The sequence below is a fragment of the Fusarium redolens genome (assembly GCF_020744475.1).
Source record: "Fusarium redolens strain MPI-CAGE-AT-0023 chromosome Unknown BKA55scaffold_8, whole genome shotgun sequence".
Taxonomy (NCBI): Eukaryota; Fungi; Ascomycota; class Sordariomycetes; order Hypocreales; family Nectriaceae; genus Fusarium; species Fusarium redolens.
Window position 1 is genome coordinate 327,618 of NW_025763671.1, and position 25,307 is coordinate 352,924.

At 49.0% G+C, this 25,307-nt stretch overlaps 12 protein-coding genes across 12 annotated transcripts; 6 read left to right on the forward strand and 6 right to left on the reverse strand.

Annotated features, from left to right (window-relative positions):
• The first annotated feature begins 9 nt into the window (after positions 1-9).
• On the forward strand, positions 10-4,623 carry BKA55DRAFT_567809 (uncharacterized protein). The gene is made up of 2 exons (XM_046192767.1): positions 10-362; positions 438-4,623. The coding sequence occupies exons 1-2, from the start codon at positions 244-246 to the stop codon at positions 4,591-4,593; spliced, it is 4,275 nt and encodes a 1,424-aa protein (XP_046049061.1). The 5' UTR covers positions 10-243; the 3' UTR covers positions 4,594-4,623.
• BKA55DRAFT_567812 (uncharacterized protein) lies at positions 4,624-5,574 on the reverse strand. The gene has a single exon (XM_046192768.1). It carries the CDS (start codon positions 5,460-5,462, stop codon positions 4,722-4,724), a length of 741 nt encoding a protein of 246 aa, XP_046049062.1. The 5' UTR covers positions 5,463-5,574; the 3' UTR covers positions 4,624-4,721.
• On the forward strand, positions 5,567-6,863 carry BKA55DRAFT_738160 (Vps51/Vps67-domain-containing protein). The gene is made up of 2 exons (XM_046201387.1): positions 5,567-6,169; positions 6,223-6,863. Exons 1-2 carry the CDS (start codon positions 5,732-5,734, stop codon positions 6,691-6,693), a joined length of 909 nt encoding a protein of 302 aa, XP_046049063.1. The 5' UTR covers positions 5,567-5,731; the 3' UTR covers positions 6,694-6,863.
• Positions 6,864-6,868: 5 nt separating this feature from the next.
• BKA55DRAFT_567816 (GTP cyclohydrolase 1 type 2/Nif3) lies at positions 6,869-8,464 on the forward strand. Its single transcript, XM_046192769.1, has 3 exons — positions 6,869-7,000; positions 7,161-7,513; positions 7,574-8,464. The coding sequence occupies exons 2-3, from the start codon at positions 7,264-7,266 to the stop codon at positions 8,227-8,229; spliced, it is 906 nt and encodes a 301-aa protein (XP_046049064.1). The 5' UTR covers positions 6,869-7,000; positions 7,161-7,263; the 3' UTR covers positions 8,230-8,464.
• On the forward strand, positions 8,433-9,160 carry BKA55DRAFT_567818 (bola protein). Its single transcript, XM_046192770.1, has 2 exons — positions 8,433-8,591; positions 8,680-9,160. The coding sequence occupies exons 1-2, from the start codon at positions 8,507-8,509 to the stop codon at positions 8,877-8,879; spliced, it is 285 nt and encodes a 94-aa protein (XP_046049065.1). The 5' UTR covers positions 8,433-8,506; the 3' UTR covers positions 8,880-9,160.
• Positions 9,161-12,158, reverse strand: BKA55DRAFT_567821 (adaptin N terminal region-domain-containing protein). Its single transcript, XM_046192771.1, has 5 exons — positions 11,509-12,158; positions 10,773-11,410; positions 10,154-10,722; positions 9,928-10,104; positions 9,161-9,874 (listed from the first exon to the last, which is right to left on the reverse strand). Exons 1-5 carry the CDS (start codon positions 11,736-11,738, stop codon positions 9,251-9,253), a joined length of 2,238 nt encoding a protein of 745 aa, XP_046049066.1. The 5' UTR covers positions 11,739-12,158; the 3' UTR covers positions 9,161-9,250.
• Positions 12,159-12,402: 244 nt separating this feature from the next.
• BKA55DRAFT_361049 (uncharacterized protein) lies at positions 12,403-12,708 on the forward strand. Its single transcript, XM_046185849.1, has one exon. The coding sequence runs from the start codon at positions 12,499-12,501 to the stop codon at positions 12,655-12,657; it is 159 nt and encodes a 52-aa protein (XP_046049067.1). The 5' UTR covers positions 12,403-12,498; the 3' UTR covers positions 12,658-12,708.
• Positions 12,709-12,759: 51 nt separating this feature from the next.
• Positions 12,760-15,503, reverse strand: BKA55DRAFT_594012 (ATP-dependent DNA ligase; the record flags this gene model as incomplete). The annotated part of the gene is made up of 4 exons (XM_046195616.1): positions 12,760-14,382; positions 14,431-14,793; positions 14,838-15,325; positions 15,359-15,503. 4 exons carry the CDS (start codon positions 15,501-15,503, stop codon positions 12,760-12,762), a joined length of 2,619 nt encoding a protein of 872 aa, XP_046049068.1.
• Positions 15,504-15,874: 371 nt separating this feature from the next.
• BKA55DRAFT_689987 (armadillo-type protein) lies at positions 15,875-16,771 on the forward strand (the record flags this gene model as incomplete). Its single annotated transcript, XM_046199430.1, has 2 exons — positions 15,875-16,038; positions 16,240-16,771. 2 exons carry the CDS (start codon positions 15,875-15,877, stop codon positions 16,769-16,771), a joined length of 696 nt encoding a protein of 231 aa, XP_046049069.1.
• A 307-nt stretch (positions 16,772-17,078) lies between these two features.
• Positions 17,079-18,336, reverse strand: BKA55DRAFT_689988 (programmed cell death protein 2; the record flags this gene model as incomplete). Its single annotated transcript, XM_046199431.1, has 2 exons — positions 17,079-18,161; positions 18,220-18,336. 2 exons carry the CDS (start codon positions 18,334-18,336, stop codon positions 17,079-17,081), a joined length of 1,200 nt encoding a protein of 399 aa, XP_046049070.1.
• A 246-nt stretch (positions 18,337-18,582) lies between these two features.
• BKA55DRAFT_511462 (chaperonin Cpn60/TCP-1 family) lies at positions 18,583-20,505 on the reverse strand (the record flags this gene model as incomplete). Its single annotated transcript, XM_046187712.1, has 6 exons — positions 18,583-18,827; positions 18,879-19,878; positions 19,925-20,161; positions 20,219-20,240; positions 20,291-20,385; positions 20,464-20,505. The coding sequence occupies 6 exons, from the start codon at positions 20,503-20,505 to the stop codon at positions 18,583-18,585; spliced, it is 1,641 nt and encodes a 546-aa protein (XP_046049071.1).
• Positions 20,506-20,764: 259 nt separating this feature from the next.
• Positions 20,765-25,145, reverse strand: BKA55DRAFT_614815 (uncharacterized protein). The gene is made up of 3 exons (XM_046196700.1): positions 24,611-25,145; positions 24,511-24,561; positions 20,765-24,458 (listed from the first exon to the last, which is right to left on the reverse strand). Exons 1-3 carry the CDS (start codon positions 24,780-24,782, stop codon positions 21,112-21,114), a joined length of 3,570 nt encoding a protein of 1,189 aa, XP_046049072.1. The 5' UTR covers positions 24,783-25,145; the 3' UTR covers positions 20,765-21,111.
• Positions 25,146-25,307: the final 162 nt, after the last annotated feature.

Consider the following 25,307-nt stretch of genomic DNA (forward strand, 5'->3'; position numbering starts at 1 on the left):
TTCGAAATGACATAATTCATCCACAGAGCAAACAGCCTGGCTAGTGAGGGTATGATCCATTCATTCGATGTACTTTTGAGCGTTGTCTTTGGACTTGTCGACCTCACTTGATATAATTATTCCGCTGGTTGAGATATCTAAAAGATCACCACATACTTCAGCCCTTGAAGCTATCAAGGCAGTAAAGGGAGCTTCCACAAGCTTGGTGGGGGGACCCTCCAACACAACAGAGATCTAGCCATCATGTCAGGGACAAAGGCAGCCCTCAAGGCCATCAACGACGCCATTCGCCAGCAAAAATTTGACGATGCGGTGAGCAAGGCAAAGGAGCTTCTGGAAAAGGATCCTAAGAACTACCAAGCGTGAGAATACCGAATATGTGCAACAGAGAGCTGCAGCACCCCGCCACGAGAGGCTCAAGCTGACAACCTTTCCAGTCACATTTTCCTAGCCTTTGCCTTAGATAAAAAGGACAGGTTGGACCTAGCTCAGGAGACTTATCGATCTGCGACGTGGCTTCGTCCCCAGGAGGCACAAGCATGGCAGGGCTTGATCAAGCTCTTTGAGAAGCAAAGCAACAAGAAGCTGGCAGATTACCAGCAGGCAGTCGTTAATCTGGCGCAGATTTATCGAGATGCTGATGACATGTACAAGTGTCAAGATGTTGTGATCAAATTTATCGACTTTGCAAGAGTTCAAGGTGATGAGACACAATATGCCGAAGCACTTTCGATCCAACTCCCCGAAAGTCCTCTATACCCCATCCTTGAGGGCCGGTTTCCTCACCCAGCAAAGACATATGAGACGATAGCGCACATCTTGGAAAAGGCTGAGAAACACCGGATAAACACTCTCATCGGGGAGCGACGAACCAAACTGGGCGCTAAACTCACCGAGGTCACCCTTGACGCCAAGCGGGAAGTTTACAGCCAGAGCAAACTGGAACACATTTATCGACAACTCATCAACTGGACAAATGACGATGATCTAAGACGGCAGTATGAAGAAAAGCTTCTCCAGCTTTGTTATGATCGTCTCCTGGTCGCCCCAACGGGCGCTGGAAAGGACGCTGAACGTCAGAAAGTGCTCGATCTCGCCAACGGCATGGTTGCCATAAAATACCCTTACAAGCTTGCTTGGGATATTTCTATAGAGTGGCAAGACAAGAAGGAGGTTCGAGAATGGGATGTGGATATCCTACGAGCTTACTGTTCATTCTTTCCCGACAGTGATCTTTACAAAGTCATCACAAGTTACCTGACAAGCCCAATCTCACCATTCCCACCAGAGAAGCCACAAGAAAAGGCAAAGGCAGCCCTCAATGAATCGGACGAAAGTTCCGATGACGATGATGGTGGAGTTCCTACCCTTGTGGTTCCTTTGACCGATGAGGATCGACTCATCATGATAACTGAAGGCATTACTACTGCTGATTCTGTTCTCGCGTATCGACTCACTGGTCAATACCTTCTTCACATTGGAGAGTATGAGAGTACCGTTGAGCTTATGCGCAAAGGATTGGCTCTATTAACCCAGGAACGTAAGAAGACAGGCCTTTCATTCGCAAATGCCGAAGACTCTTATTATCTTTCGCTCGGAACAGCACTAGTCTATTACCAATCTCCCAGACATCACAAGGAGGCGAAGGAGCTGTTCGACAAAGTTCTCGAGCGCGATAACACTTACACCTCTGCCTTGATCGGTGTTGGTCTGATCTACGAGGAAGAAGAGGAGTACGATGAAGCTATCGACTACCTTAGTCGGGCTTTGGAACGTGATCAAACAAACATCAGGGTAAAATCTGAGGCTGCCTGGGTCAAGGCACTCAAGGGAGATTGGCAAACTGCAAAGGACGAACTGCAGGAATGCCTCGAGCCTCTGGAAAAGCAAGGCGCTGCATCAAAGGAGTTGCTGGGTGAGACGCAGCATCGCCTGGGAGTATGCCTCTGGAACATCGACACCAGTAAGGCTGCACGAAAACAACGAAAGGGAGAGTCTGCGTACGCATACTGGCTCAGTGCTCTGAACAACAACCTGAATCACGCACCCACATACACGTACCTAGGAACATACTATGCCGACTATGCGAAGGATAAAGGCAGATCACGACGTTGCTTTCAGAAGGCACTAGAACTGTCTCATGCCGAAGTGGTTGCAGCCGAAAGACTCGCACGCTCTTTTGCGGACGACGGAGACTGGGATAGAGTCGAGCTCGTCGCCCGCCGAGTTGTTGACTCTGGCAAGGTAAAACCGCCACCAGGATCCAAGAGGAAGGGCATTAGCTGGCCATTTGCTGCACTCGGCGTGGCTGAGCTAAACAAGCAAGACTTCCACAAGGCCATTGTGTCTTTCCAAGCAGCGCTTCGTATCAGTCCTGAAGATTACCATTCCTGGGTCGGTCTTGGGGAGAGCTACCACAGTTCCGGTCGGCACATCGCTGCCACTAAGGCTATTCTGAATGCACAAAGGCTAGAGGGAGAAACTGAAGCGGATATTTCTGGAGATACCTGGTTTACCAAGTACATGCTTGCTAACATCAAGCGTGAACTGGGCGAGTACGACGAATCTATCGCTCTCTACAGGTCCGTCATTGAGACGCACCCTGAGGAGGAGGGGGTTATTATCGCCTTGCTTCAAACAACAGTCGACAACGCCCTTTCATCTGTCGAAAAAGGTTTATTTGGAAAAGCAGTCCAGCTTGCAACTGAGACCATTGAGTATGCAAAGGCAACCGACGGCAGTGCTCTTGAGACTTTCAACTTCTGGAAAGCTATAGCTGATGCATGCTCTGTCTTCTCTTCCGTCCAAAGTCGCACGCGAGATTTGCCCTGCGAATCCATTAGTGAGCTTCTCAAAAAGGGCTCACAGGACGCCTATGAGATTTTCGCCAGTGTTGACAAGGTTGGCACTGATGTGGTCTTTGCAAAGGGCTTGTATGCAGATGATGAGCAGCCAGGGGTTGATCTCACTCGATGCATCCACGCTACAATTTTGTGTCACAAGCAAGGTGTCCACATTTCGTCTAATGATCGCCACGCGCAAGCCGTTGCTTATTACAATTTGGGATGGGCAGAATATCGCGCGCATATTTGCCTACCGTCTGAGATCAGGAGGAAGTCTAGCAGCTACGTCAAAGCTGCGGTGAGATCATTCAAGCGTGCTATCGAGTTAGAAGCAGGAAACTCGGAGTTTTGGAATGCCCTCGGTGTAGTAACCAGTGAGATCAACCCTACGGTAGCCCAGCATGCTTTCGCCCGAAGTCTGTACCTGAACGAGAGAAGCCCTGCGGCTTGGACGAATTTGGGAACTCTCGCCCTTTTGTCAGGAGATGTCCAGCTAGCTAATGAGGTTTTCACGAGAGCCCAGTCAACTGACCCTGACTATGCACACGCTTGGCTGGGACAAGGATTTGTAGCTCTTCTCCATGGTGATGCCAAAGAAGCCCGAGGACTATTCACCCACGCAATGGAGATTGCAGATGCATCTTCAGTACCTACCAGGCGTCACTACTCAAGCTCCCTCTTCGATCATATTCTTTCAGTGTCTCCTAATGAAATTACCGTCGAATCGCTTATACAACCACTCTTCGCTCTCAACCAATATCAAAGCCTCAAATCCGATGACCTGGCATTTGGTCACTTGACGACACTATTTCAAGAGCGCACTAGAGAGAGCAGCCGTGCTGTTGATACGCTAGAAAAGATTTCCTCTACCGTTGAGGCTGATTACGAAAGCACCGAATCCCCTCAAAGTCTCGCCAAGTTTGCTCTGGCCAAAACGGATCTAGCACGAGCGTATCTCGCTTCGGGTTCTTACGAGAAGGCAGTTGAGTGTGGCGAGCTAGCATTAGGCTTGAGTAGCGACGAGGCAGAGAACGAGCTTTCAAGTGAACAACGCAAGAGAGCTCGCTTGTCTGCGCACCTCACTGTAGGACTGGCACAGTACTACAACAACCAGTTCGATGAAGCGATCACGTATTTTGAGTCTGCACTGGAGGAGTCTGATGGCAACCCCGATGCTGTATGCTTGTTGGCTCAAGTACTCTGGGCTCAGGGGGCAGAGTCGTCTCGAGAGAGAGCTCGTGAAGCATTGTTCGAGGTGATTGAAAAGCATCCCGAGCATGTCCGGTCAGTTCTTCTTCTTGGTGTGGTCGCTTTGTTAGACAATGACGAGGATTCTCTGGAAGCAGTTGTAGAAGAATTTCACGGTCTTCGCACCAATCACAAGGTAACAGCCTCAGAGCAGTCGCACATTGGTGAAGTACTGCGGGCCATTGCCACACTTGGAGAAGGACGTACGGAAGAGGATATTAAAACACAGATACAGACAGATATCATGCTCTACCCTGACCTACCTCATGGCTGGTCTGCTCTAGCCCATTCTACGGGCGATGAGTACGCGGCTCAGATGGCGCTCAAGGTCGCAGCAAGGGGCATTCCTCCAAAGGGTTTGTTGGAAGCCCAGGATCTAGCGAAGGCATATGCTGGAACATCTACCGCCGGAGATGCTCAGCGAGCAGCGTTCTTGGCGCCTTGGGAACAGAGTGGCTGGACATCGCTGGCCGCTGCTACAGAGGGCATGTCACGAATGTAGATATGTACGAGGATGGGTTGGGAGACAACCAAAATATAGCCTAGTGTTTAGTAGAAGTATGTGCATAGGATGACCGTACGTACGAAATTGTTGAAAAGGGGTATCACGTCTAAATCCACTAGTGTTCCTTACGATGCCTGCCTTTCATTCTGTCTTATTTCCTCCTTTAACCTCGCCAATCTTCCATCGACCCATGTTTTCTGCCAGGCCTCAATCTTTCCACCAAGCATAACACACTTATCCGGCTCCAATAAGATCATTCCTCTGGCAATCACCGTCCCAGCCTTGAGTAGGATCTTCTCTCCAATCTGAGTCTTCCCTACTCCTATACCGTCAAAACGTCTTAGTTCAAGGGCAAAGAGTTTTGTTCCTTTGCAATCCTGCAGGACAAGTCTATGCGTCGCATTCTTTCCCGCTGGTTTTGGGCCAGCCGTATTCCGAGAAGTTGAGGGTCGCTGGGTTTGACCATCAACGCCATCTTCATCATCGTCTTCTGCTGTAACACGAACAACTTCTCTTCCACGAGTAGTCTCACCCCTAGCCACAGCCTGCATCTCTTCAACCTGTTCCCAGCGACTCGAGGCAAGATTCTCGATATCGAGCACTTGAACATGCACAGGTCTTGGGACACGCTTCTCACGAGATTCTGTAGATTCCGCATCAGAAGGAAAACTCTGAAGAGAACTTGTACTTATGATTGTACTGCTAGTCAAATCCGCTGCTAGCAATCGAGCCTTGGCAGTGGCTAAAAGAGAAGGAAGTGGTGGTGGAGGCGAGCGCGTGGTTATAAGTGAATTGAGAAAGGCAGTTGAGGGATGAGGAAGGTTTTGTGCCAATATTGAAGCACGAAGTTGGCCGACGAGATCCATCTTGTGTTACTGGTATATCATCACAATATTGATCTTTTGGTGTTGAGAAATCTAAGATGGAGCTCGTCCTCAGCCTTGTGAAGGGAATGACGTTTCAGCGGCTGAGAGTGGAGCATCCCCTAAATTTAGCGTGCCGTGCCCCTGGATTGTAGGTGCAGCGTGTCCAGCTCAGGTCAGCCTTGTTAACCTCCAGCTCAGCTTTAACTCGAGCTACGCTTCCAGCCACGACCATCCCCATCTCTGTCTCCGAACTTCGACAAGTCGCAGAAATGTCTACAATAGCTTCACCCCGCGATCCTCCTCGCCGTACTCCTACAAACTCCAACCGTCCCTCATTCGAAACCTCCCGGTCCGCACTGGCCTCTCCCGTCCTCACACAAGGGCCTACACAGCCTCCTGGTCCTCCTCAGCAACAGCAACGCAAAACGTCTTCCAATCGCGCTGCTCTTCGCGAGTACTACAATCTGCGCGCCTCAGCCCCTCGTATAGAGGTTCCCGATTCTGAAGTCCCGGCTACCGAGATCGATGCCCCTGACTTTAACGCCGATGAATATGTCGCCAAAGTTGTTGAGAAGAGCAGTCTTGAGGAGCTTTTGAGGCTATATACACGAGTCGTGGGAGAAGTGCGCGCTCTGGATGCGGAGAAGAAGGCCCTAGTATACGACAATTACAGTAAGCTTATTACAGCAACAGAGACTATTCGCAAGGTACGTTCGTGGGTTACTATTTGGAGAGTTGCGAAACTGACAATTGTAAATAGATGAGAGCAAATATGGATCCTTTAAATCCTATGGCCTCAACACTCGACCCAGCCATTGCCCAAATCTACAGCCAAGCATCCTCCATCCGAGACGCCCTTCGGGAAACAGTTCCCTCACCAGATTCCGAGGAGGGCAAGAAACGAGACGCAGCAGCCAGGCAACAACGGACAAGACAACTCGCAGCGCAGGTTCTAGCGACACCTGAAAGATTACGTGTTCTTGTCAGTGAAGGAAAGATTGCACAAGCGCGCAAAGAGTGGGTGATGCCACGAAAACTGCTAGAATCATGGAAAGAGAAAGGACTTGGTGGTAGTGATGTCGAGGAGTGTATCGAAGAGGGTGACGAGACGTTGAGACAAATCGATGATAAGAGCAGCGCTTCAAGTCCGAGGATATCAAGGGACGAACGGCTATCAAGAGATGAAAGACGATCAAGAGATAGCCGGGTGTCAAAAGACGGACGGTCATGAACTGCAAGTTACGAAAAATACCCAATGATTCATTGTAACCTCTGATTACCCCCCAGGGCTAATGGAGGGTTTTATAAAATCCTGTTATTCAACATCATGAAAATAATTTATTTCAATTACAGCATTTCTGTTGCGCCAAGTCGCAGCTTGTCTGAGAGCTACTATCTGGAGCTAACAGACAGTGTAGAATGCGAATACACACAGTATGAGCTCACTTGGCCCTCCTACTTCATACAGTTTCTGCTTTTATTTAGCTTCAAGCTCGAACAGCTTCTAGCTCTATGTCAAGCTAAAAGAGAAATTGCCGGTGAGTGAGCATTGCATTGTCAATTAATGATAGAGACCCCTAATAGGCTGCATACAAGACCGATTCAACGTTTGAGCATCATATATCACGCGTTTGTAGCACAATTTGCTATGAGAGGCTCTGCTCTGAGATTGAACAGACTACTTACAACAATCTCAAGCTCAGCTCGATTTCTCTATTCACCTCTCGCAAGACCTTTTTCTCTTGTCACCCCAAGAAGATTCTGCTCTTCTTGTCATTCTCCAAACAACTCATCACTCAAAATGGCCGACAACGGTGCTTGGGGCGCCTGGCAGGTTGAATCATCAACCTTCACAAAGGCAGTAGTTGTATCTATGCAGAAGCTATATCCAGAGGAAATCGCAGATAGAAGCTGGGACAACGTTGGGCTCTTGGTCGGAAACTCAGAGAATGATGCCAAGAAGACAAAGAAGGTCTTGGTGACCAATGACCTGACCTACCAAGTCGCCGTTGATGCTATTGAGCAGGATGTTAGTGTCATTGTCAGCTATCGTAAGTTCTCAACATAAATATCTTAAGTCGGACTTGAGAATTTTACTAAAACAATGCTAGATCCCTTCATCTTTGGCGGTCTCAAGTCCATTACCAACAAAGACCCCCAGCAGGCTACTCTTCTACGCCTTGCCAAGGCTGGTATTGCTGTCTACTGCCCTCACACTGCAGTTGATGCCGCCCCCGAAGGACTCAACACATGGCTTGCAGATATCGTTTCTGGCCCTCACCAAAGCCAACGCTCTGTCGCCATTCCTTGTAGCGCTGCACCCTCCAGCCACTCTGGCGCAGGCTATGGTGCCATCGGCCGCTTCGACAATGCTGTTTCTCTGTCCGAGATCATTCTTCGTCTAGCTGAGAGACTCGGCGGTCTCAAGCATGTCATGGTAGCAAGCCCTGTTGGTGCTGATGTCAAGGCTACCAAGATTAACAGCTTTGGTGTTTGCGCTGGTAGCGGGTACGATGTGCTGAAGAAGGCTGAGGTAGATCTTTTGGTGACTGGCGAGACCAGCCATCACTCAGCTCTGAGAGCTATTCAACAGGGACAAACCCTTGTCCAGGTCTTTCACAGCAATTCAGAAAGAGGATATCTTCAAGAAGTGCTTAAGCCCAAGTTAGAGGCTGCTATCAAGGAGAGTGTTCCTGAGGCGGAGGTTGTTGTGAGCAAGTACGACAAGGATCCTTTTACCATCTTGGATGTCAATGATCTCAAATAATTCAAAGAGGGTTGAAGAGTCAAAATCTAAAGAAGGAGCAACAAAAATTCAAGATAGTTCTTTCGATTTTCATAAATGGTTCACTGTTGAACTTTAGTGGTGTATGAGTGATATACGTTTTTCCGTGGACGGCGGCTCAATGTTAGATGCCGCCTCACACTGTGCATTTTACCCCACGATTGATATCTAATCAATCAATCAATCAACCTCTGACCTCGTTCTACAACCTCCCACAAGCTCCATACCTTAATAATCTCCTTTCTCAAAACCAGGAACAATGTCGCAAATCACAGACGAGTCTCTACGCGAGGCCATCAAGCAGCGCCTCGAAGCTACTCACGTTGAAGTTACAGACATGTCTGGTCAGTTCTTTTCTACTCTCTACCCCGCGAACCCCTCCAAGCCGATCACGGCGTAAATTCCGACAAAGCTAACATGACGATATCGTAGGCGGCTGTGGCCAAGCCTTCAACTCTGTCATCGTCTCTCCTCAATTCCAGGGCCTCAACTCTCTCAAGCGCCATCGCCTCGTTAACGCCGCCCTCAAGGACGAAATCGCCATTATCCACGCCTGGACCGCCAAGTGCCAGACACCTGAGGAGTACGCAAAGACGAGCGCAGCCAACGACACCACGCAAGCGCAGCCATAAATCACCTTTTCTTTGTCTTCCACGATGTCAGGGTTATACTACATGGAGTTTTTGCATAAAAAGGGCACACGACAGGCATAGGAATGGTAGGGCGGGCATGTGACGGAGGGTCAAGATAACGATATCCGTACGAAAGCGGTCTTCACGCCGCTGTACATCACGAAGTAACAAGAAAACCAAGGAATCCATTTTATAATTAGAGCATGTTTATTTGGCAAGCGTACAACGCGGAAACAACAAGATTCGTTGGTTTGCGCCAACACCATAACTTCCATGAAGGCATCCATCTTCTTTTCCTACCAGCGCATCTCCATACTCCTGTGAACCAATGGCCATCTCTTGGCTTGACATCCATGTATACGTTTATGCATCTACAAAAGACCTAGCAAGTCTTCACTGTCCTTCTTGGGCTGCTGAGGAGCACCTCCTTGGGCCTGCTGTAGCTGCATTGCTGCTGGTAGAGGCTCGCCCGCTGACGAACCGCCAAAGTTCAATCCTTCGAATCCGTTCATCAAGTCATTCATGTTATTGCTGGGACCTGCAGCAGGTGCAGAAGCTCCAGAAGGTTGCGCCGGCGCATCAAACATGCTCAGCATATCAGCCATGGCACCTGAAGGCGCACCAGCAGATGGGCTGGCCACTCTATCAGGAGTTGCTGAAGCACTGTTCTGTTCTTGAGATGCAGGCGCGGCGCCATCAAAGTCAATATCCAACAGATTCTCAATATTGTTTTGAGGAGCACCACCAGATCCGTTGGATGAAGCGGCAGCAACTGAGGCAGCGATAGGGTTCTCGGCAGCGTTTTGTCGCTGCTCTTGGATAGCTGCTCGCTGGATCTCGTCGGCACCGAAACGACCCTTGCCCACGAACGACTCCGGAGGCTTGTGGTAGACAGAGGCGAGAGTAGAAAGTTCGGTGAGGAGCTGCTCCAGAAGGGCCGGAGGAAGGCTGGTCATGGTTGTTGTGATCGTGGGCTTTTGAGATAGGACAATGTTCTGAGCAACGTAGTTAGCAACTATTCAGATGATCCTTCACACGAATTTCTCACCTTAGCAACCTCAGGATCAGAGGAGAGAAGACGCCAGTAGACATATGCCCTGTCGCGGATATCGGGGTTATCGTTCTCCGCTGTCGCTGCTTGAAGAACCTTTTGGACAAGGCCTTGGTTACTTCCAGGCTTCTTCAAGAACAGCTTCACCACCGCTGTCAATATTTGCAGTTGTGTCTGCAAATGCTGTCAGCTCAAGCCTAACATCCAGTATTGTGTGACTTACCTGCGTGAACTCTTCCATAAAGGACTCAACGAAACTCTCCAAGATCTCGTCTGCATTGTTGATCTTCTCAGCATATTCTCCAACAATCCAGATGAGAGATCCACGAGCAGTAGGCTCGTCCAATTCATCAATATGCTTGCAAAGTGTAGGAATAACGCCCTCGTAGCCAGGGTACTTTCGCAGAATGTCCTTGATAACGACAATCACCTCTTGGACAACATAGTTCACCTTGGTAGAAATGAGATCCTCTAGGGCTGCAACGCACTTCTCGGCGGCATTCTCAATCTTGATGGCCACTTGGCCAATTGCTTTAACAGCTCTTCGGACGAAATCCATATCGACTTCCAGGGCATACTCCTTCAACTCAGCGAGGAGTTGTTCGTAGTTATGCTCGTTTGCTATCCTAACCATAATTTCCAACTTTTGAAGCTTAACATACGGAGGGTCAGTATATTTGCAGAAGAAGACGCGCATCTCCTTGCTCAGAATGTCTGGCTTAGCCTGGAGGAGGAGATCAATGTTTCGCAGAGCAACATATTGAACCTCGGGTTGCGAAGCAACCAAAGTAACTGGATCCAGTCAGTCAGGAACCCCAACGTTGTCGTTGTCTTCTACATACCCAAGGGAGGAGCCATTTTCTTGAGGTATGATCTCACAAGCTCAGGGTTGAGAGCCTTCATGTGGATGAAAACAACCTTGACAGCAGCAAGAACCACACTAGGGTTAACATGCTGGAACTGGGGTGCCACACGCTCACAGATGTGCTCTGACTCTTTCTGATCTGACGCAGAGTAGTTGGCCAGGGTTGTCAGAATAGTGACTCTTCCCCATTCGGTACACTCGTTAAGGGCCATAAGCAACTTCTTTAGCGTCACAGGCGTAACGATCAGTGCCCTCGTCTCGGGCGCCGTCTCGGTGATCTCAGACAAAGCCGTCACTGAGTTGGCGACAACCATGGGATTGGGATCACCAATCAGCTCCTGAAGGGCCTCCAGAAAGCCATTCTCGATGCACATCTGAGGATTGAGGTCGAAGAGTTTGGCGACACAAATGGCAGCTGTTTTGCGCACGTACGGTGATTCGTCTCGTAGTGTCTTCCTCAGGGGTTCTTCCATATAATCCACCATTTTATCCACTCTGATACATCCCATTGTTCGAATTGCCAGTGCTCGTATCAGCGGATTTGGATCTTCGGAGTCTTGAACAAATGTATTAACGGCGAGAATGCAAAGATCGGGATGCGATTTGGCGTAGTTCCTGGCCATCGTGTCAGCTCTTCATCTTACCCCACGAACAGTTGACAGCTATAGAGCTATGGAGGACAGTTCTGTAGCTATCCAGCCTCGTTCACATACATCAAATAGAGGTATACAAGCTTCTTCTGATCAAGATCACCGGTCGCAATGTTCTTGAGAACATCTGGGAAGAGTGCCGACACATCCTTGCCCAACGTCATGGCCATGATGGTCTTCTGAATCGACTCCTTGCGCTCGTACGCATACTGAGAAACTAAGCCAGCGCGCAGCTCAAAAGTTTCACCCTTTCGAGGCACGGCAAAGGCACCGCGAATGCGATTTACCGCCATCGTCGAGGTTCGTGGAGGGGCACGTGGCGGAAGTTCGAAGGTTAGAGAGGAACGAGGGATTGAGTTGTAGAAGACGGCGGTGACAGTCTAGTCGAAGTGGTCAAGCCGAGTACAAGCTACTTGTCCTCAAGTGTCGAATTCTGCGTCCACCAAATATCGCGTATCGGAGGAGGCGTCTAAGATACGCGACGTCGTCGAGATAATCGGGAGAAGGAGTTGATCGATCTGAGTATGAACAAGGCAGACGTAACTGTCACCAAATATGCCAAGGCCACGAAGATAGGTCTAGGCCACTGAGTCGCAGCCCAAACCACCAAAGGGGGGTTGTTTTACAGTGACCCTGTAAGCTCCAGTTAGTGGATCTAGGCTAGGCTACCCCCTAACTCTAAACTTCCGCCTGATTGCCGTTCGCGTGTAGCGTGGCATCAATGGTTAACAATTTATTTTTGGCCACCTCCCTACTACTATGGTATTTTGGGCAAACGGGGCTTAGTCACGCTTTCATCAGCTCTTGTTGCACTGAATCTTAACATCATCACGAGTCTTGAGGAGGTATCAATCACATACATACACGAAGAAAAGAGACTATTCTCAATGAAACTATATTGTTGTCAGGGACCCCTGAAATAAGAGTCCTCGCCAAATCGGCCAAGCTATATAATGGTGAAGAATGCTGTCTTTGTTCCAGTATGATAACGGGATCTGAGAATTAAATAGGCACTGCCAAACCTCCGTCGACTCTTTATCGAGTCACGAACAGATGACGAAGAACGGGATGTCTCCAGAAAAGCGGTGGGTCGTCTTCCAGTGTGTCTCAGCGACACATACTGATCGAAAGCAGTTCTATAACGCCGTCCTTTTCATGGGATCAATTGCTGTTTTCAGTCTTATCGCACAAAGGCTAAACGCTGGTAAATGATGAAGAGATCATCATCATTATTCATTTAAAGGTGTCATACGTATAACTAGAGCATGGCGTTTTCGTCATTAATATCAATCAAGATGAATAGCTGAGACTCAATCAATCATCGGCTTCTTCCGCCTCTTCTGCTTCTGCCCCTGTATCACCCTTGGTCTCTATATTGGTGTCCGCTTTGGCTTCTTGTTTTCGCCAAAGACCGGCCAAGAAGTCGTTCGTGCTCGCCTCCTCAAGACTCTTGTCCTCTCGTTTCTTCATAAATCTTGGAAATCTCAAACTTAGTCCTCTCTCATCACTCACGAGACCAATCGCTGCTGGATAAGTCGGACTCAATGTGATATCTGCAAATGCCATTTCCCACACTTCTTGTGGCTCAAACCAGATATCTGGTCTTGGACCTGAATATTCGACGAAGGAGGGCTGTTTAGTTCTGGTGTTCTTGGGCTCGCCGCTCTCTTCGCCATCGTCGTAAAATTGCCGATTGGCCTTGTAGAATGCATCTGTGAACCCAGACATGCATTTGCATACTGCCTCAAGGGATCCAGTCTCTTCGTTACGGCACGCCATGAGAATTGGTGACCACCATTTCGCCTTGCGTCCTTGCCCATGCCAACCGGCGACAGGAATAAGGTCGAGAGTATCAAAACTCGAGTTATAGTCTTTTTTGACTTTGAGCCAGGAATCAAGACGTTTGTCTGGCTCGTAGGTGGCGAGTAATGGTTTGCGTCTTGTTTTCGTTTTGGTCTCCCCGTTTTCGTCTTTCTTTCCTTTCGTTTTTCCTTTCCCTTTGGATTTGGACTTTGGTGTTAGCAATTTGTCGGTCCTATCTGGCCCATCGTCATCTGCCTCTACTGTGTATGGCACTGTGGGCAAATTATCCAAGATCTTTACCATTATACCCTCGCATTTGATATCCGTGGCTGCCTTGAAAAACTCCAGAACAGATTCTGAGTCCGCAGATGTAGCATCAAGACTCTGTACCCAGGTAAAGCGATGCGGCATTTCTGTGAAGAGTGATCGCAGAAGCTCTCGTCTTTCTCGAAAGGGTCGATCTAGCAATGGTTGTCCGTTCAAATACATCAAGTCGAACGCAAACATACAAACGTCCACAGTGATACTTCCGATATCGACATCTTTTCTCGCTCGATTTGTGAGCGTCTGAAAGTTTTTGAGCTCACCAGTTCCACGATCAACTGCGACAACTTCACCTTCCATGATGAAGCTATCAACGCCCTCTCCACGTATCTTTGGTATCAGCTCCACCAAATCAGGATATTTGTCTGTCATGACTTCCAAATGACGAGAGAAGATGCTGACTTTTCCACTCTCATCGCAGTGTATTTGCGCTCTCTGTCCGTCATATTTGAACTCGCAAGCAAAGTCTCTGCCCTGTAGCTTTGTGAGCATCTCGGACAAGTCTCTGGTGATGCTTCCAAGCATAGGTCGTAGCGGTATATGCATGGTAAGACCACATCGTATTAACAGTTCCTCAGAAATGCCAATTTCCAAGAGAACAGGCACAAGGTCATTGTAGTTCGGGCGCCTCGCAAAGCAGGCCTTGACTATCTCCTCAGCCCGACCCCAAATTTCAGCCAAATCTTCTTTTTTGAGCTTTGCAAGATCAGATACTGATTTAAGAGGGAAGTCGGCCTCCGGTGGGCGTGATAGCAAGAAGGCCCGTGATAAGGCAATCAGCATCGTTGTCTTCACAGCACCAATACGCAACTATTGCCTGTTAGAAGATAACAAAGGGTATTGACATGGTTTCCTTACATGTTGAGAAAGTGTTCGTACGACAAATCGACTCTCTTCACCACCACGAGCGTCTTGCAGTAATCGGTCAACCAATCTTTGCTTCGTTTCGGAACTGCCCTGCCCTTGACTGTTGGCAATCTTTACCAAGGTTTCGTAGACGCCCTTGATCGTGAGGGGTTTTGGTTTTCTGAGAGTGAAGCTTTGCTTTTTCTTGGCTTCAAAAGCCACATCTCCCGCATCTCCATATTTGTCGTAAATGGCTTTCAAAGCTCGGTTGTCGAGTCCACAAACGTTCCGCAATGCTTTCGATATCGCTGAGCCGCCCAGTCCTAGTTCCATGGAGATATAAGGAGGTGAGATTGCATTCGTTGCCAGCCATACCTGCGGAAGTCAGAGAAGCTCAAGGGACGTGGATTTAGACATACAGCTGGTAGTAAGCTTGTTGGATCTCCCTCAATAAGGACTCTTAAGCAGTTTACAAGGGTATCTACAATCTTAATTCGGCTTGTGGTGCCGTTAATGAGAACAAAGCAGCGTGTGAGAAGGGCATATGAGGCATTGCCGCCTTCAGATTGCCAGTGTCCCTTCAGTTGGTCCAGATATTCGGATGGATCGAATGTGAGAGGAGACTCATCGAGAGGTATTGATGTGGTTGTCGTATCTTCAGCCATGCCTGCTGCCTGAAGACTGAGTGTAGGTTTTGTATGGTTGAGTGCGCCAGGCTTGTTGAGAGCTGTTGGGAGGGTGACCGGGGGCTTCGGCTTTGGGCCTGCAGGACTTGGACTTTCATCTCGAGATACTGATTCATTGTATTTGTTCGGAAGTTCAAGTGTCTGTGCTTGAAGTGTGTTCTGTGGTGTGTTGGCAACTTCCTGGTCCCATTCTGCCTGGAGCTTCCTAGCCAATTCCTCGTCTGTTAATTCTGTAGTAGCATCGCTTGATGTACCTTCAGCGTTTTCTTCCGTCTTTAGCTTTTTACTTGAGTCTGTGTCATTCTGCTTTTGTTTTGAAAAGAAATACTCAAGACCACGGGCTGGTGTTGATGATCTGGTGCCGTTGTTCAGCTTCCGTTTCTTGGTTGGACTGGGCATACTTGAATTGACGTCCAGGTTGATTAAGACTACCACCCCTAAAATCAGAAGGATCTCAATTAAGAGACAAAATAAGACCACCAAAAAGCTTGTGTTAATAGAAAAGTACGCCCTCCTCACGTCCCTGTTAATCAACAACCATAAACGCGGTAGCTCTATGACGATATTGGCGCGAAGGCACGTGACTGAATTAAGAGCTTCGAAAATCAGGAACCAGCCCGCTCACTCAACGCTAAACCATTTTGGCACGCACAAGCGATTCACTCACACAACCGTCGAAATCTTTGCTCTGCCCCACCATCGCGAACCTCCCTCTCCCCCAGAACATCACCCCTCATAACGGCCCCTCCTCTCCCTATAAATCAGCCATAATGAACGGAGAAGATCCGCCTGAGAGGCCCAACGAGATCTCGTCCATCATCAACGGACTCGAACGATACAACCCCGAGGCTGTCGGCGCTCTTGAGACCTATCTCCAAGACCAATGCGAGCAGAAATTCACTGACTGCAATGCCAACCGAACACTGCTGAAACTGTGAGTGTTTCTACTCGCTATATACAATACAACCCGGGCTCTTACATGATGACCGTTTGTCAACGTTTCCTATTACCTGACTAGTGTGGCGGGTTGTTCTCAACTTGGCCGCACCTGAAGTCAACTCTTAGTGCAACTGAAATGCCCATTACTCCAACATTTGGCATCATCACTACTTGACTCGAGGCTAACTTCCTCAAGATACCAGCTCAACCCCGACCGTATCAAGGATGAGGTGATCACCAACGTCTTGGTCAAGACAATGACCCAGTTCCCCTCCGCACAGTTCTCTCTCGCTCTCCACCTTATCAACCCCTCCGCTGCTGTCACTGGCGACCTCGGCGAAGCTATCACCAAGCTCCGATCCCTCAACGGTCAACTCGAGGGTGCTCAGTACTCCCGTTTCTGGGCCGATCTCGACGATGATATGGTTGCCGATTTGATTGCCGACATTCCTGATTTTGAGGAAGTCGTTCGACACCGCATCGCCCTTCTCGTCTCACAGGCCTTCCGTGAGCTTCAGATCACCCATCTCGAGTCATGGCTCGGTCTCAATGAGGACGCCACCAAGAAGTTCGTTACCGAGGTCTGCGGTTGGACTGTCGAGAGCGACGGCAACGTCAAGGTTCCCTCAAACCCCGACAATGAGGCCAAGAAGGCTGAGATCCGTGAGGACGTCAACGTCGAGCAGTTCTCCAGGGTAATCCGACGGTCGTGGGAGGACACTGTTTGAGCTTTTTGATGAGAGTTTTAGCGGATCACAGGGGATTTTTCGCGCACCGCCCCCTGCCATCTGATTGGATTCGGACATCACGACTGATGATGCGGAGGGGTTAGGAAGGGCTCGCATGGTAGCATGGCGGGGGTTACAAAAACTAGGCGTTTAATCGGACATGTCATTGCAGAGCAATCCAAGGATCTAGAAATGCATAGAACTTTGCGATTTGCTACATCGTATCTGGCTCATGTAGACCGACAATGTGGCTTGATTACAGTGCTTTTGATTTCGATATGTTTATTCTCCCAAATTGTCCTAGTATTTATTTCCCCTTGGACAGTTCCTCCCATTGCACGCCAGCCCATTCTTCAAGGTATCCAGCTTCTCCAACTGGTGTTCCTCGAGGTGAGCAATCTTTCTCACATACACCAACAATTACAGTACCCCACTCCATGCCCTCCAAACTCATGTCGTCTGCCTCAAGCTCTGCAATAGCATTTGGTGTCAACTGCACCTCAAAAACTCTTCTCGCCGTACAGTTGGGGCATCGAGGAATAGCACCCTTATTCACAGCCTCGCCAACAGCACCCTTCTTTGAATATAAGAGAGGAGTGCCTGCAAACTCATAACGAATAACTTGCTCGGGGTTTTGCGCCAGACGATCTGCGAACTTCTGAAACGTAGCGTCCATGCTCGACTCGAAAGCTTCACGGTCCAGTATAGAAGGTTCCGCGGCATCAGCATCTTCAAGACGGGCGTTGGTGGGAACATTTGTGGGTGTAGGGTCCAGAGTTTCGAAATCGGCGTCGGCTAGATAAAGAGTAGGGTATGGCTGGGCCTGAGCATCTTCAGCAGGCCATGGCTCTGAAGGTGGAGGTGGCTTCGCTGGTGTATCCTTAATATTGAGAGATTCTGCAAATGTTTTGGTGAGAGCAGTTGTTGCTGGTTCAGGAGAGGCAGGTTTGGCCGGTTCAGGCTGTGGAGTCGAAGAGGAAAATGGGTTGGCAGAGCTAAATGGGTTTCCAGAACCGTTGGAAGTGCTGAATGGGTTCGCGTTGCTAGAGAAGGGGTTTGCGCCAGAAGTACTTCCCAGTCCCTTAGAACCAAACAGGGTCTCTCCTAATCCAGGTCCATCATTCTTTGGCTTTTCCTCTTCAACTTGCTTCTCTTCCTTGGGCTCTTTGGATGCCTCCTCCTTCCAGACCCGGAGACCTCTAAGTGCGCGAATGCTGCCCTCTTTGCGCCGGCAAGTCTGTCTTCTACACGCAAAGACATAAATTCGTCGCTCATGCTCAGGGAATCTTTCGGGGAGTTCGCCGTTGAGCTGCAGGATCAATGCCATAAGATCCTTGCAGACTTTGCATCGTGCGTAGGCTGCGCTGGGAGCATTCTCGTCTAGCCAGTCCTGATTTCGTTGTTAGTCGATATGCTTTTGTCTGGTGCGGGACAGGCCAAAGACGTACAGGACGGCCACCGAGTTTGCTGACAGTGTCTTCGTCTGCTTCTTTAGAGGCATATCCCAAGAGCACATTTGTCTCCTCGAACTCGCCGTCCGAGGAATCGGAATCGTAAGAGGCCATGATGTTGATATTGCTGGGCTTGATTTAGGTGATGGTGGTGGGGTAAATATTTTTTTCTTGCGAAAAGTTGTCAGAATGCGGGGCTTAGCGCAGCAATGGAAATGCTCGACGACAAACCATCAATATATGATGCATTCATATACGTATTACAAATACTAGAAACATGCTTGAGTCATAAATAAGTCGTAATTGTGTATATTACGCCCCAGAGCCTTTTGTCTAGCCTCAATTTTAACGTGGTATCTCCTACATGTGATCACTAGGTCCATCCATGCCGGGCCCAGGTCCGCCTGCTCTACCCATCTGTCGAGCCTTCAACAACTCGTCACATAGAAGGAGGTTAGATGCGATACTGGAGCTGGAGGCAATGCAATTTCGCAGAACTCGGTAAGAGTCAAAGACACCCTCCAGCTCAGGGTCCATAGGTTCACCAGTTTCGAGGTTAAGGCCAACGACGTTGCCGTCAGCATACTCATCCTGCAGATCCGCAACTATAGCAAGTTAGATATTGGCCGTGAATATTTGGGAAGCAGTAAACTTACGAGCATCTTGGATGTCAAGACCGGCGTTGGCAGCCAGAGTCTTGGGAATAATAAGAAGAGCATCTGCGAATGCCTCAACACCCCACTTAGCCTTGCCCTTGACAGACTTGCCAAAGGCATCACTCTTGAGGTGAGAAGCACAGGCAACCTGGAAGGCACCAGCACCAGGAACAACAGACTTGTCGACAATCATGTTGTAAACACTTCGCAGACCATCTCGGACAGCATCTGTCACCTGAGCAATGGTGTGCGCGTTGGGGCCCTTGATCATCAGAGTAACGGACTTGGGGTCTTTGACCTCCTCAACAAAGGTGAACTTCTCCTCGCCGAGGGTCTGCTCATAGACAAGGCCAGCCCAGCCCAGAACATCCTCAGACAGGTCGTCAACACTGTTTTGAGCAACACCACCGCAGACAAGCTGGAGACGCTCCATGTTTCTTCGCTTTGCCCGTCGGAGAGCAAGAATATTGTTCTTGGCGAGGACGTCAAGAGAAAGGGGATCAATACCCTTCTGGTTGATAACAACAAAGTTCTTTGTGCCGTCGTTACCGCAAAGCTCCTTCTTGAGCTCGACAATTTTCTTGAGCTTGGCATCGACGAATCGACGCTCACTCTCGACAAGCTTATCGCGCTGCTCTGCGCTAGAGTAGAAGAAGCTGGAGTTAATCTCAGTCTTCTCATACTCCAGGCTGACGTTGAGGGTGAGAATGTAGCAGTTCTCGAGTCGCTTAGGCATATCGGGGTGACGGGCACCGTGATCAAGGGCCAGTCCACGAATCAGCCGAGTGTCGGCGGCTGTCCGGTGCTGCATCTTCATAATCTCCACCATATGCAAATCGGGCTTTGCGGGAGCCTGGTAAATAGCAAGAACGGCATCGACAATATCGGGTGTAAGCTTGGCGGCCAAAGTCGAGTTGAGCTTGGTGGCGAGCGATGTTCGGGCGACATTGAGGAGGAGTTCTCGGTCAACTTCCTTGGCGAGTTTGAAAGAGTCGAGGAACTACGACGTTGAGCCAAAGTTTCAGGGGATGAGGTAACAAACTCACCTTAAGAGCCTCAATCTTAGCAACCTCGAAACCATCAGTGATGATACGAGGGTGCAGTCCTTCAGAGATGTATCGGTCCGCCTGCTTGAGAAGCTCGCCAACCAACATAACCACAGAAGTGGTTCCGTCACCGCAAATATCGTCCTGAGCGGTCGCTGCTCGAGCAATCATAACGGCGGTGGGATTTTGTATTTGCATCTCTCGGAGGAGGACGTTTCCATCCTTGGTCAGCTTGATCTGAGGGTATCGGTCAGTTTAGGGGTCGTCGTGGGGTATTTTGATAGGAGTTAGTACCTGTCCCGCACCATCAACAAGCCTGAGATTGTTAGCTTCATATCACCATATAAGAATTCTGGTAACACGTACATCTTAATGGTGCCCAGAGGGCCCAGGTTGGACTTCAAAACATCCTGAAGGCCTTCACCAGCGCTAATGTTGACCTTCAGAGCTTCGCCCCTCCTCTGCGACAACGGGGTTAGCAGACCGCAAGGCAAGGCCACTCTGGCTGCGGGGGGATATATTTATTGGTATCGACGTACTCGGGACTCGGCCTTGGGGTTGAGGAGTTGTGCTGCCGACATGATTGTAGATCTCAGTGGGCACGAAGGCTATGTCGAGATCAAAATAGGTCGAGGCTTGAAAAAAGCGGTGCTGGTGTAGGAGGTTTCGCGATTTCGTAATCGCACAAGCTTGCACCAGCTGGTCACAGGCAATAGCGGACGTGCTAGGCTGGGACATTTTTTCTGCCCCTCCAAGGGGTGGAAAGCGGTGTGAGGTGAGAACCGAGGGGCTCGGTGAGTAGCCAATCAGGGGAGATTTCACTCAGTCGACACAAGAAGCTATTCGGGTATCATAACGAGAGTCGTTTTTGCAGAGGCCATTAAGGTCCAAATACTGAATATTACAGTCTATCATTTCATTCTTCTCTTAGATACACCTTAGACCTTTACCATTCAGCAATGCCTCTTTTTAACCAATGTGATTTCGAGCTTAAATTACGCTAAGGGTTACTTCTAAGATGTGAGGGGAGGCCAGAAAGCCTACCTTTCATTAATCTTTTTTGACACGCAGATTTCAGGTCTAAAGTTTGTCTTTATTTTGGTTGTTCATTCTTCTCTCCCAGCCCCAATTCTTTTCTTTGCTTCACTTCCACGCCGATTTATACATTCACTTGCAACTCACCTCGTCTAGTCACACTCCGCTCTATGCTTTTTCCAATCTCGCTTCTGACACTCCCCGGAGCAATACCTCACCTTTTGGCAACGTAAACACTTCTTCAAAGCAACTCCCTCCTGGTTCTCTGGTTTCCCGCAGCTTCGACATCTTTCTACCCGAGCCACCGGGTTCCGCATCTTGGGAACATCGGCAGGGTCAATGACCTCTTCGTTGAACGGAATTGCATAAGTCGGGCTGATTGCAATACGGACAGCATTCGGCGCTGCGTTTTCCCACTCAGGGAGAGACACGAAGTTTTCTGGCAGAAACCCGTTTCCACACGAGCACAGAACCTGTTCGCCATCTTTGAGACTCAGTGGGATAGTCGCCCCCTTTCTCTTATACTCGCAACTCTTGCCGTGAGACCAGGTACGGCAACGCTCGACCATAGATGGAAGAGCCTTCTTCCAAAGACATAGCTCTGCGTCATCTACATCGATACTGCCACATTCAAGTTCCCGGAGAATAAGAAGGAAAGACTCCATCCGGCCCGATGTAACAAGTTCCATCGTGAACGGGATAATAGCTGCATCGATAACAACAGATGCAGCATCGCCATCAATCCGGATAGCAGACACGAAAACAAGCATGTGAATACCACCTCGCTTCGGGTGGTTGATTGCAAACAAACCGGTCTGGCCAGCCTGTAAGCCAGTGGCAATCATAAACATTGTAAACACAGATTCCTTGAAATTGACCATCGGATCATGAGAAATTCCGCTTTCGTCGCGCACAGTCCGCAGGTACTTTTCTCGGGCTGAAAATTGCATTGATGTCAATGTTGTCATCCATCGGTTTCGGTCCTTGTTTTCCAAATCAATGACGGGGAGGTTGTTGAGGTTCAGGTGCGGCATGTTGAGGCAAGCCGGAACGCCAGACGAAGAGATCGCTGAAGGGTAAGCAAAATCCAGCAGGATAGGAGAAGAACCCGGTTGTGCCAGTGGCGCTATCAATTCGATGTAGCCTGTCGTTCGAGCAACTCGAGATTTCATTCCATCCTTGGTAACAGGCACTGGGAAGTTGAGAGGGCAAATAAGATCGTGCTTGTCAAAGACAATGTCAATGACAAAGGGGCTCTTCTGGCAAAACTCGATCGGGACCTTATCCTTAAGGAACCCTCTGCCTTTCTTCGAAGTAATGTCCAAGTGTCCAGTAATGGTAGAGATGACAGACTCAGAAGGGGATATCTCGAGCAGAATCTTGGTAGTCTTGTCATCCTGGTCCTGGTTTACCGCACTCTGGAGAGACTTCACAGCACTGCATACAGCAGGATAGCCATCGTGCCCGGGTAGGTGCTTTGTCACGAACACGCTCGCCTTGTCATCAGTGCGCGTTTCAAAGACAGTCATGGTCATTCCCAGAACGGGGCCATAGACCAAGGAGTTCTGCCCCGTAGGGGGAACACAAAGTCCTACCAATGCTGAGTTGGGCTCGCTCTGTAGTGTTGAAGTGGGCACATAGAAAGATGCAACGAGAGGAGAATCTCCGGCCCATCCATCCCGATCTCTTTCAATAACCACTTGAAACTCGTCCTCATCAGACATCTTCTTGGTTTCAACATTACCAAAGGAAATATGGATATCTCCAAATATATTTTGCCATCCTTCGGTAGCGTTATGACTGGATCTCACCGATCCAACAAGTGGTGGTGATGCAAGTCCAAGAGGGTTATTTTGATGTTTGTACAATCGGGCAATGGCCGGTCTAGGTACAACTACCGTGACAGCGACTGCTGGTGGCAAGGATTTCCAGCGATTGAAACCTCCATTTTGGGGAAGGCTTCTGCTCTCCTGGATAATCCATGGTTCGGTGTTTATACCAAGAAGATGGAGCTGAAGGCACAGGTCTTGCATGCCATTGCTAGCCAGCAAGAAGCGATGGTCTTGAGCAATGGAGTCAATGAGGGCTGAGCACATGGATGGCCAGTCTGTTGCAACCCGGGCCATGACAATCTTGAGCATGGTAGCGAAGCCTGTACGGATAAAGTGACCATATGTGTTTGACCTCTGGCCCACACTTGACTGCGATATGTTCTCAGCCTCAAACATGTAGTCATAGAGTGGTGAAAGCAATTTGATAAGCTGCTTTGAGTCGATATGCAGCTTCCCATGGCGGGCCTGGCCCGAGAACTGGTTACCTCGCTTCCAAGCCAGTCGGCTTCGGGTTTGCGTTTCTCCCTTTGCTTCATTCATGAGTCCAATAAAGATCTCATCAACATGAGACTCAACCTTGGCATTGGTCCAGTACTGTACAGGACTGAAACCAAGCAGGAGTGAGATAGTTGGCGCATGTCCAGAGAGAATCTTGTCTAGAGCATTCTTCTGATCGCCCTCGGGCTTGATCAACAATTCTGTGAAAAGCGACGCCCACGGCTCGTCTTTGAGAAGAGGCCCTGCTGCGAATAGGATGTTGAGGGCTCCGATGTGGTCGCAAAGGTTTGAGGTATCGATCATATCGAACGCCGATGGCCCTGAACCGCCCTTCCCATAGTCCTTCGGATCCAAGACCAATGGTCGTGGGTCCCAGGTTCGTCGATATAGATTGGCTGGCATTGCTGCTGTGTGCGCCCTCTGGAAACTGTGGCAGAGCGTCAAAGCATCCGCAACGGCAAAGCGAATGACGATGTTTTTCTTCAACGACTTAAAAGCAGAGATCCATTCATGGAACTGGGTCTTAGCAGCAGCCGAAGCCACAAATTCATTCCCTCTGATCTTCGGCTCAAGTGGGGAGCCTTCGAGAAGGGCAGCATAGGCCGTGGCCAGATGAAAGCCCAAGACTGGATCACTAGCGTAGTGCAGAATGTCGTTCTCAGAAAGAAGACTTGCAAGGAGCGGGTTTGGCAGCTTGTCCTTGGCTTGGCGAGGTGTGACTGTACCATTTTTCCAATATTGAGCGGATATATCCCCGAGTTTTGTTCCTGCTTGTATGGAAAGTGGCGCTGCAGAACGCATAGCTGTCATGTTGGTGCGGCCTTCACCAAGCATTCTTTCGTGGATGTCCTTAGATGGTTGGATGTTCTGCTGCAATGTCTCCATGTAGCTATCGGACTGACACTTAGATGCCGCAGCTTTGATTGACATCCAAACACGACGGACATCAGACAGAGTATCGGCGTCGCAGAAACGAATAGACTTCCCATATATACTGCTGTTCCATTCATCAAGGGATTTAGAGATTTTTAGCAGCTTAGTAGCAGTGTCCAACACAACAGCCGCAGTCTCTTCGTCCACGAAAAAGTGGTAGTAGACATTCCAAAGCTGCTCATCACTCAGCTTGCAGTCCTCGTCAAGCAGAAAGATTAAGAAGAAAGCATTGCGAGCTAACTTCTGGTCAGCAATATGAGGTGCTTTGATGCAGGGTAAGTCACATACCAACAATCTTCTCAACGACATCGCAACAGGTGAAGTCAATCTTTCTCTGAGCTGATCCGATTAGCTTCAAGTCATAAGGGAAAGGTTGACTTGTACCCACGAAAACCTTTCTCAAGGTATGTTGTGTAAAGAATGTTGCGCAGATCACCACAGCCAAGCGACAGAATAGCTGCATCTTGGCCCTGTGGTACCGATCTCGTCAGGCTGGTTGCTGGGGTATTTCCAGCAGCATAGAGAAAGCCGGTTTTGACGGCTACAGTAGGCGTAAGCATGGTCGACCAGTAGTGAGAAGAAAGTCTCACGACTGGTGACCAGTAATAGATCCGGGAGTAATGTGATGGCGGAGGTTTTGGAAGTATGGGAAAGCTTGGACTGAGGCAGGATACGTGTGGCTGCGTCTCATGAGTGGAGTCAGTGAGACGCTGGATGATCAAACACGACAGAGCAAGAGTAAAACAGAGTTGTAATGATGTCCTTGAGAAAAAGAACAACAAATGAACACAGTTTTGACTGATATAAACCGTTTAATGGATATTACGAGAACTCAACAGCCTCACTCGAATTAATTGGTGGCAAAGGAGTGTTGGACCCCTCCTGTGAGCGTTAACCACAAACTTACAACCACCAAATCAAAGCAAATCATTATCACATTTAATCAAGACACCAAAGTTAATCGTCAATGAATATTCCATTGGTGAATTCCATCTACCCAAAAAAGCAAAAGCCTCAACCTTAAAACTCCAAGCGGCCCAAGGGGGTGTACGACACCCAACCGCGTTGAGACCTTTGCTTTCTAT